The sequence below is a fragment of the Artemia franciscana genome, unplaced genomic scaffold, assembly GCF_032884065.1.
Source record: "Artemia franciscana unplaced genomic scaffold, ASM3288406v1 PGA_scaffold_36, whole genome shotgun sequence".
NCBI classification, from domain to species: Eukaryota; Metazoa; Arthropoda; class Branchiopoda; order Anostraca; family Artemiidae; genus Artemia; species Artemia franciscana.
The window spans coordinates 218,648-230,135 of NW_027062672.1; the positions used below are offsets into that span (position 1 = coordinate 218,648).

The following is an 11,488-nucleotide window of genomic DNA, read 5'->3' on the forward strand; positions in this document are numbered from 1 at the left end:
AAACTATTGAAATGAAATAAATTATACCGCTGAATTTCCTTTCTTCAGCGCTGACAGGGGCTCCAATATTCCATGAACAAAGGCCCCATGGGGGTCTGAAATACATTCTTTGAGCTGTAGTTTCTTTTGCAGAGCTGGGTCACCTTGGACTTTATTTCTAAACGCTTCTAACTGAGGGGCTTGGTATAATTGTGCCGCAATAGAATGCACGAAATCGGGCAGAAGACATGTGGCGCTATTCTCAGCCTAAAATAAAAAAAATCAACATTTTTATACTCTTTTAAGGAGGTTTACCTATGATGTTGATTTCCGTTGGAACGAGCCCTCTCCCGGTATTCTAGGACCACTGGTTCGATACAATCACCCCTCGAGGAAAAACAACAAAAAAACCTTATCCGTTATCTTCATCTGGCAAAGAAATACAAATTCAGTGTAAAGACACATTGTAATTTCATATTTTTTTTTTGTAATTTCATTTTATTTTCATCATCATTATTTTCTTTCTCTAACGAGTCAAATTATAAATCGCAAGCATAATTATAGCATATTATATCTATATATAGTGTACTATAATAGTACAGTATAAGTAACATATATATATATACATATATATATATACATATATATATATATATATATATATCTATATATATAAAAATAAGTTGTCTGTGGATCTGTGGATCAGGTGACGTCATGTTTGTCCGCATATGACGTCTGAATTATTTCACACTAATACAAAAGAAGAAAAAAACTAAAAAAGGTAAAAACTACTAAAAAGAAAAAAAAACTAAAAAAGCTAAAAAACTAAAAAAAAACTAAAAAAAGGTAAAAATCTAATAACTAAAAAAAAAACTGAAAAAAATAAAAAAAAGGCAAAAACTACAAAAAAAATAAAAACTAATAAAAAAACTAAAAGGGCTAAAAAACTAAAAAAACTAAAAAAAACTAAAAAAGGTAAAAAACTAAAAAAAAATAAAAACTAAAAAAGAAAAAAACTAAAAAAAAGGAAAAAACTGAAAAATAAAAGAGAAAAAGAAAACTAAAAAAATATGAATAAATATATATAAAAATAAGTTGTTTGTGGGTTATGTCTGTCTGTCTGTCTGTCGAGTGACGTCGTGTTTGTCCGCATATGACGTCTGAATTATTTCACACTAATACAAAAGAAGAAAAAAAACTAAAAAAGGTAAAAACTACAAAAAAAACTAAAAAGAAAAAAAACTAAAAAAGCTAAAAAACTAAAAAAAACTAAAAAAAGGTAAAAAAACTAAAAACTAAAAAAAACTGAAAAAACTAAAAAAAGGCAAAAACTAAAAAAAAACTAAAAACTAATAAAAAAACTAAAAAAGCTAAAAAACTAAAAAAACTAAAAAAAACTAAAAAAAGGTAAAAAACAAAAAAAAACTAAAAACTAAAAAAGAAAAAACTAAAAAAAGGAAAAAACTGAAAAATAAGAGAAAAAGAAAACTAAAAAAATATTAATAAATATAAAAAATATAAATATAAATATAATATAAATTAGCAATCAACAAAGCACCGAGACACAAATGACGACCGGGACACAGGGAGTATAAATGACGACCAGGACATAAGTAAAAAAAAAAAAACTAAAAAAACTAAAAAAATGGTAAAAACTACAAAAAAAACTAAAAACTAATAAAAAAACTAAAAAATCTAAAAATCTAAATAAACTAAAAAAGAAAAAAAAGAAAAAAGGAAAAAAATAAAGGAGAAAAACAAAACTAAAAAACGAATGTATATACAGACCGGGACACCGGGATACAAATGACGACCGGGACACAGGGAATATAAATGACAACCGGGACACAGGGACACAACTACAATGGGGACGCCGGGGGGCACAGGGGGATATAAATGACGACCGGGACACCGGGACACAAGGAATATAAATGACGCCCGGGACACTCAAAGAGAAATCACAGACTGGAACACCGGGACACAAATGACGACCGGGACACAGGGAATATAAATGACGACCGGGACACAGGGACATAACTACAAAGGGGACGCCGGGGTGCACAGGGGGATATATAAATGACGATGGCGACTCAGGGAATGGTCGATTAGCAATCACCATCAACAAAGCTCAAGGGCAATCATTAGAATCATGAGGTATAGATCTGAATACGGATTGTTTTCCCATGGACCATTATATGTTGCATGTTCAAGAGTCGGTAAACCTGACAATCTATTTATATGCACAGACAATGGGACAGCAAAGAATGTTAAAGCACCGGGACACAGGGAGTATAAATGACGACCAGGACAAAACTAAAAAATCTAAAAATCTAAATAAACTAAAAAAGAAAAAAAAAGGAAAAAAATAAAGGAGAAAAACAAAACTAAAAAACGAATGTATATACAGACCGGTACACCGGGATACAAATGACGACCGGGACACAGGGAATATAAATGACGACCGGGACACAGGGACACAACTACAACGGGGACACCGGGGGAAACAGGGGGATATAAATGACGACCGGGACAAAAAAACTAAAAAGAAAAAAAAACTAAAAACTAATAAAAAAACTAAAAAATCTAAAAATCTAAATAAGCTAAAAAAGAAAAAAAAAGGAAAAAAATAAAGGAGAAAAACAAAACTAAAAAACGAATGTATATACAGACCGGGACACCGGGATACAAATGACGACCGGGACCCGGGGCACAGGGAATATAAATGACAACCGGGACACAGGGACACAACTACAACGGGGACACCGGGGGAAACAGGGGGATGTAAATGACGACCGGGACACCGGGACAGGGAATGGTCGATTAGCAATCACCATCAACAAAGCTCAAGGGCAATCATTAGAATCATGAGGTATAGATCTGAATACAGATTGTTTTCCCATGGACCATTATATGTTGCATGTTCAAGAGTCGGTAAACCTGACAATCTATTTATATGCAAAGACAATGGGACAGCAAAGAATGTTGTATATTCGCAAGTTTTACGTAGTTAAAACCATATATATATATCTATCTATATTCACAGGTGGGACATAGGGACACAACTACAATGGCGCGTAACTATTATGGCGCGTAACGACTTACGCGCGCGGGGGGGCTTGGGGGGGGCGCGAAGCGCCCCCACCAACTAGGTGTTGGGGTGGCGCGAAGCGCCACCCCAACAGCTAGTATATATATATATATATATATCTATATATATAAAAATAAGTTGTCTGTTTGTCTGTCTGTGGATGGATCAGGTGACGTCACCTGAAAAAACTGGATCAGGTGACGTCAAAACTGAAAAAACTAAAAAAAAGGCAAAAACTACAAAAAAAACTAAAAACTAATAAAAAAAATAAAAAAGCTAAAAAACTAAAAAAACTAAAAAAAGGCAAAAACTACAAAAAAAACTAAAAACTAATAAAAAAGCTAAAAAACTAAAAAAACTAAAAAAAGGCAAAAACTACAAAAAAAACTAAAAACTAATAAAAAAAATAAAAAAGCTAAAAAACTAAAAAAACTAAAAAAACTAAAAAAAGGTAAAAAACTAAAAAAACTAAAAACTAAAAAAAACTAAAAAAAAGGAAAAAACTGAAAAATCTAAAAATGAGAAAGCGACCAGGACAAAAGGAATGTTCGATTAGCAATCAACAAAGCACCGGGACACAGGGAGTATAAATGACGACCAGGACATAAGTAAAAAAAAAATTAACAAAACTAAAAAGAAGTTAAAAACTACAAAAAAACTAAAAAGAAAAAAAACTAAAAACTAATAAAAAAACTAAAAAATCTAAAAATCTAAATAAACTAAAAAAGAAAAAAAAAGGAAAAAAATAAAGGAGAAAAACAAAACTAAAAAACGAATGTATATACAGACCGGTACACCGGGATACAAATGACGACCGGGACACAGGGAATATAAATGACGACCGGGACACAGGGACACAACTACAACGGGGACACCGGGGGAAACAGGGGGATGTAAATGACGACCGGGACACCGGGACAGGGAATGGTCGATTAGCAATCACCATCAACAAAGCTCAAGGGCAATCATTAGAATCATGAGGTATAGATCTGAATACAGATTGTTTTCCCATGGACCATTATATGTTGCATGTTCAAGAGTCGGTAAACCTGACAATCTATTTATATGCAAAGACAATGGGACAGCAAAGAATGTTGTATATTCGCAAGTTTTACGTAGTTAAAACCATATATATATATATATATATATATATATATATATATATATATATATATATATATATATATATATATATATATATATATATATCTATATTCACAGGTGGGACATAGGGACACAACTACAATGGCGCGTAACTAATATGGCGCGTAACGACTTACGCGCGCGGGGGGGCTTGGGGGGGGCGCGAAGCGCCCCCACCAACTAGGTGTTGGGGTGGCGACGGGACACAGGGAATGTTCCATTAGCAATAACCATCAACAAAGCTCAAGGGTAGTCATTAGAATCATGAGGTATAACTAAAAAAACTAAAAAAAGGTAAAAAACTAAAAAAAAGACCAATTCAAAAACGAATGTATATACAGACCGGGACACAAGGAATATAAATGACGCCTGGGACACTCAAAGAGAAATCACAGACTGGGACACTGGGACACAAATGACGACCGGGACACAGGGAATATAAATGACGACCGGGACACAGGGACACAACTACAACAAGGACCCCGGGGGCACAGGGGGATATATAATTGACGACGGCAACACAGGGAATGGTCGATTAGCAATCACCATCAACAAAGCTCAAGGGCAATCATTAGAATCATGAGGTATAGATCTGAATATGGATTGTTTTCCCATGGACCATTATATGTTGCAGGTTCAAGAGTCGCTAAACCTGACAATCTATTTATATGCACAGACAATGGGACAGCAAAGAATGTTTTACGCAAGTTTTACGTAGTTAAAAACATATATATATATATATATATATATATATATATATATATATATATATATATATATATATATATATATATATATATCTATATATATAAAAATAAGTTGTCTGTCTGTCTGTCTGTGGATCAGGTGACGTCATGTTTCTGTGTCGGCTGACGTCATGAAATTAGTTGTCGTCATTTTTGCTTTGACGGTGACGTCATTAGACCGAGACAGAGGGAATATAAGTGACGACCGGGAACCTCAAAGAGAAATTACAGACTGGGACACCCGGACACAAATCACGACCGGGACACAGGGAATATAAATGACGACCGGGACACAGGGACACATCATTAGAATAAAGAGGTATAGATCTGAATACGGATTGTTTTTCCCATGGACAATTATATGTTGCATGTTCAAGAGTCAGTAAACCTGACAATCTATTTATATGCACAGACAATGGGACAGCGAAGAATGTTGTATATTCGCATGTTTTACGTAGTTAAAAACATATATTTATATCTATCTCTATTCACAGGTGGGACACAGGGACACAACTACAATGGCGCGTAACTAATATGGCGCGTAACGACTTACGCGCGCAGGGGGGCTTGGGGGGGCGCGAAGCGCCCCACCAACTAGGTGTTGGGGTGGCGCGAAGCGCCACCCCAACAGCTAGTATATATATATATATATATATATATATATATATATATATATATATATATATATATATATATATATATATATATATATATATATATATATATATATATATATATATATATATATATATATATATATATATATATATATATATATATATATATATATATATATATATATATATATATATATATATATATATATATATATATATATATATATATATATATATATATATATATATATATATATATATATATATATATATATATATATACTAGCTGTTGGGGTGGCGCTTCGCGCCACCCCAACACCTAGTTGGTGGGGCGCTTCGCGCCCCCCCCAAGCCCCCCCGCGCGCGTAAGTCGTTACGCGCCATAATAGTTACGCGCCATTGTAGTTGTGTCCCTATGTCCCACCTGTGAATATAGATATATATATATATATATGGTTTTAACTACGTAAAACTTGCGAATATACAACATTCTTTGCTGTCCCATTGTCTTTGCATATAAATAGATTGTCAGGTTATCCCCCTGTTTCCCCCGGTGTCCCCGTTGTAGTTGTGTCCCTGTGTCCCGGTCGTCATTTATATTCCCTGTGTCCCGCGTCCCGGTCATCATTTGTATCCCGGTGTCCCGGTCTGTATATACATTCGTTTTTTAGTTTTGTTTTTCTCCTTTATTTTTTTCCTTTTTTTTTCTTTTTTAGCTTATTTAGATTTTTAGATTTTTTAGTTTTTTTTATTAGTTTTTAGTTTTTATTTCTTTTTAGTTTTTTTGTCCCGGTCGTCATTTATATCCCCCTGTTTCCCCCGGTGTCCCCGTTGTAGTTGTGTCCCTGTGTCCCGGTCGTTATTTATATTCCCTGTGTCCCGGTCGTCATTTGTATCCCGGTGTACCGGTCTGTATATACATTCGTTTTTTAGTTTTGTTTTTCTCCTTTATTTTTTTCTTTTTTTTTTCTTTTTTAGTTTATTTAGATTTTTAGATTTTTTAGTTTTTTTTATTAGTTTTTAGTTTTTTTTTCTTTTTAGTTTTTTTGTAGTTTTTACCTTCTTTTTAGTTTTGTTAATTTTTTTTTTTACTTGTGTCCTGGTCGTCATTTATACTCCCTGTGTCCCGGTGCTTTGTTGATTGCTAATCGAACATTCCTTTTGTCCTGGTCGCTTTCTCTTTGAGTGTCGTCATTTATTTTTTTCTTTTTTAGTTCTTTTAGTTTTTACCTTTTTTAGTTTTTTTTTAGTTTTTAGTTTTTTTAGTTTTTTACCTTTTTTTAGTTTTTTTAGTTTTTTAGCTTTTTTATTTTTTTTATTAGTTTTTAGTTTTTTTGTAGTTTTTGCCTTTTTTTTTAGTTTTTTGTCCTGGTCGCTTTCTCTTTGAGTGTCGTCATTTATTAGTTTTTTCCTTTTTTTTTTAGTTTTTTATTGGTTTTTACCTTTATTTTAGCTTATTTTTCAGTTTTTTCCTTTTTTTTAGTTTTTTTTTATTTTTTATTTTTTTTAGTTTTTTACCTTTTTTTAGTTTTTTTAGTTTTTTTAGTTTTTTAGCTTTTTTACTTTTTTTATTAGTTTTTAGTTTTTTTTTGTAGTTTTTGCCTTTTTTTAGTTTTTTCAGTTTTTTTTTTAGTTTTTTATTGGTTTTTACCTTTATAGTTTTTTTAGTTTTTTAGCTTTTTTATTTTTTTTATTAGTTTTTAGTTTTTTTTTGTAGTTTTTGCCTTTTTTTAGTTTTTTCAGTTTTGACGTCACCTAATCCAGTTTTTTCAGGTGACGTCACCTGACACATCCATCCACACATCCATCCATCCATCCATCCACAGACAACTTATTTTTATATATATAGATATATATATATATATATATATATATATATCTATATTCACAGGTGGGACATAGGGACACAACTACAATGGCGCGTAACTAATATGGCGCGTAACGACTTACGCGCGCGGGGGGGCTTGGGGGGCGCGAAGCACCCCCACCAACTAGGTGTTGGGGTGGCGCGAAGCGCCACCCCAACAGCTAGTATATATATATATATATATATATATATATATATATATATATATATATATATATATATATATATGTATATATATAGTATAAGTATAGTGTAGTATAGTATAGGTTCCCTAACACTGAATCGGATGGTGTGGTTTTCATTAAGATTCCTGAAATGTTAAGAAATATTTCTCATTTTTCGGAAATCAGGCAAATTTTCTCAGGCTCGTAGCCTTTGATGAGTAAAACTAAACTTGGTGAACTTTATATTTTTAGAATCAGCATAACAAGCCAATTCTTTTGATATACCTACTAGTATCAATATTCCGTTTTTTACGTAACAAAATTTGTATTTTTGTATCAAAAATATAAATATTATTTGTATTTTCATCCGTTTATCCATTTATATATTTAAAAATTATATAGATATTATTTATATTTTCATCCGTTTATCTATTTATATATTTAAAAATTATATAGGTATTATTTATATTGATATAAAATATCATTTATATTTTGCATCCGATTTTTGCGTATCAAAATTTCTATTAGTATCAAAATTCCGTTTTTTCCCTTACTATTGAGTCGCGTCGTTCCTTATTTACAGTTCGTTACTTCGAACTACTTGCTACATATCTATATATATAAAAATAAGTTGTCTGTCTGTGGATCTGTGGATCAGGTGACGTCATGTTTCTGTGTCGGCTGACGTCATGAAATTAGTTGTCGTCATTTTTGCTTTGACGGTGACGTCATTAGACCGAGACAGAGGGAATATAAGTGACGACCGGGAACCTCAAAGAGAAATTACAGACTGGGACACCCGGACACAAATCACGACCGGGACACAGGGAATATAAATGACGACCGGGACACAGGGACACATCATTAGAATAATGAGGTATAGATCTGAATACGGATTGTTTTTCCCATGGACAATTATATGTTGCATGTTCAAGAGTCAGTAAACCTGACAATCTATTTATATGCACAGACAATGGGACAGCGAAGAATGTTGTATATTCGCATGTTTTACGTAGTTAAAAACATATATTTATATCTATCTCTATTCACAGGTGGGACACAGGGACACAACTACAATGGCGCGTAACTAATATGGCGCGTAACGACTTACGCGCGCGGGAGGGCTTGGGGGGGCGCGAAGCGCCCCACCAACTAGGTGTTGGGGTGGCGCGAAGCGCCACCCCAACAGCTAGTAAGATATATTACTCTGGTGTCAGGTGTACTTTCCGAATGTGCAGCAATGGTGTATGGTTTAAACATTTCTGCACCTTAATTGCTTAACCGTATAAAGATTTGGTTAATTATTGTTCCAAGTCATTTGTTTTTTTCTCCTGTACATAATTGCAAGAAAGAGGATATAACCCCTTTGAAATGCGGACACCGCAATGCGGATCTGTGCAATTATTGTTCCCTCCGCCTCACCCCATAGGAATCCCATCTATACCCTCAGTGGGATCAATGAAGAGAGGCAGGGGCATGTGCCCCCTAAACTTTTAAAAATACTCATTTTGGTATTTTCATTGACAAAATTAAAAAAAATGATGAATTTACACCCTCTATATTATGAAAATACCCACACCCCTATATTCTCGTGGATTGACGCCACCGTATATCCTTGGCACCATTTTCTCATAAGGCTAGTTTGTCAAATAAGGATTTCTTCTTGTCACGAACAATTTCGCAAAATTTTCAATAGCTTGTTTTAGCCCATTAACATCAGTGCATACTGTCAGACAAGCTGTTAAGAGGACCTCCTATGATAGTGCAATGTACCTTAAAATAATGACTTTATCAAATTACTGGTCTTGGCTTTCAAAGTAAATTATTTGGAACAAAGAGCTGCACAAGCATAGCTATTTTAAAATGGCTATGTTTTCCAAACAGAATTACGGCTGCCAATAGTAATTACTATTTAACTGAAAGTTATTCTCAAATGAGAAAAAGGCGTATTTCTCTTTGTAGGTTCTTCTAAATAAAACACCGAAGAATCAATTGCCGCATGGACGAGCATAGGGTGACTGGGCATTTGGACCTCCGGGAATCTCCCCCGCTCCAAATAAAAGACCAAAGAAAAATAAATCAAAGTGTAAATATAAGATGTAAGAGTTTGAATGTAAATATAATAAAAAACATGTAACAATAGTAATTTAATTAGTAATATACAACTAATGTAATTAGTAAAGGAAAGGAAATTGGAGACCACGGAATCAAATTGGGAGGAAAAACGCTCCTGGACTTAGATTATGCTGATGATTTAAGCATATTAGATGAAAGTGTGAGCAAAATGAATGAATTTTTAGAGGTTTTGCGAGTTCACGGTGCTAAAATAGGCTTGACAATTAATGTTAAGAAGACTAAGTCACTAAGGCTAGGAGAATAAGTGAAGATGAACAGGTGACATTAGGTAACGAAAAGATTGATCAGGCTGAGAGCTTCAGTTACCTTGGTAGTATTATTAGCAAAGATGGCGGGAGCAGTGAAGATGTTAAAAGTAGAATAGCTAAGGCTCAGGGTGTTTTTTAACAGTTAAAAAAAGTTTGGAAGAATAGAAAGATAAGTCTACAAACCAAGATTAGAATAACGGAAGCTACAGTGATGACAGTGGTCAAATATGGCTCTGAAGCATGGGCGCTCCGAAAAGTAGATGACAATTTACTAGATGTTTTCCAGAGAAATTGCCTACGGATTATTCTGGGTACCCGACTGACTGACCGTATTTCAAACAGTAGGTTGTACGAAAAATGTGGTTAAATCCGGCTTTCTAGGGCTATAATGAAAGAAAGGTTGAGATGCCTAGGCCATGTTCTACGGATTAAGTATGACAAATTACCGAAGATTGTCCTTTTAGGCCAACCGTCTGGGGCTACACGGAAAGCAGGCCGTCCATGCCTGGGTTAGGAGGATGTCATAAATAAAGATTTAAAGGAAATGGGAACTTCCTGGGAGGGTGTAGAGGGAGGCTTTGAATAGATTAGGTTGGAGGAGGAGCGTGCGTAGCTGTGTTGGCCTCAGGCGGCTTGGTGCTGCAGTGAGTTATTATTATTAGTAGTAGTATTAGTAGTAGTAGAAGTAATGTAATACTATTAAACAAGCAATACTATTACTACAAGCAATACAAGCAATACTATTACTACAATACAATACAATACTATTAAACAAGCAAGAATTGTACATAAATGTCAAATTTTTCCCCCGAAAACCGTACAATAATTTTCGCTCAAAATTGGCATACTATACTTTTCTAGTATAAAAAAAACTAGATAAGTCAAGACTTTGTTTTGTTTCCTCCTCCAAGCCCCTTAATATTTTTGATAAATTGTCTGCTGACTGAAACTAGATACCTCTGAAGGTGGAGAGAATTAAGCATAAGCAGGAGGATAAAACTCTCTGAAAAGGAAATGTTTGGTTCTGAAAAGGAAATGTCGTGATTAGTTTGTAGAAACGTTCTGAGTAAAGCCATCGTAATAGCATTAGGACTATAGACTAGCTTTAGAATTTGTATCATAGCTTGAAATTCACGGCTGTATAGAGGGAAATAGCCAGTTTTCAGGAAATCATATTATGTCTTATTTGATATTCATTTCAAATAATACTGAAGCATATTTTTTACAATTTAATATTACTCACTATTGCCATTATAGCTGCCGAGACCAAAATGATACCTGATAAATCAATCCAATATCAATGTATGCTGTTCAATGACTTTGCGGCTATTAAAAGAAGTTGTCAAGCTACATAGTCACTTTTGACTCCCAAATCAAAATTCCTGTTTTTCATACTTTGATGTTGTGTTTTCAGTAAAGCGCTAGTTTTCTATAATCCTAGAAACATATAGAAACATAATAAGTTGTTTTATTTATACTAGTCTTATTGATATATATTAG

The 11,488-nt window shown here is 33.7% G+C and overlaps 1 protein-coding gene across 4 annotated transcripts in view; it reads right to left on the reverse strand.

Moving 5' to 3' along the window:
* Positions 1–11,488, reverse strand: part of LOC136041733 (protein TANC2-like) — a 281,477-nt gene that overhangs the window by 79,489 nt on the left and 190,500 nt on the right. For all 4 annotated transcript variants that reach the window (XM_065726482.1, XM_065726481.1, XM_065726480.1 and 1 more), the window contains one exon: positions 28–246. In XM_065726482.1, the coding sequence (XP_065582554.1) occupies positions 28–246 (219 nt within the window). The remainder of the gene's footprint in view (positions 1–27; positions 247–11,488) is intronic.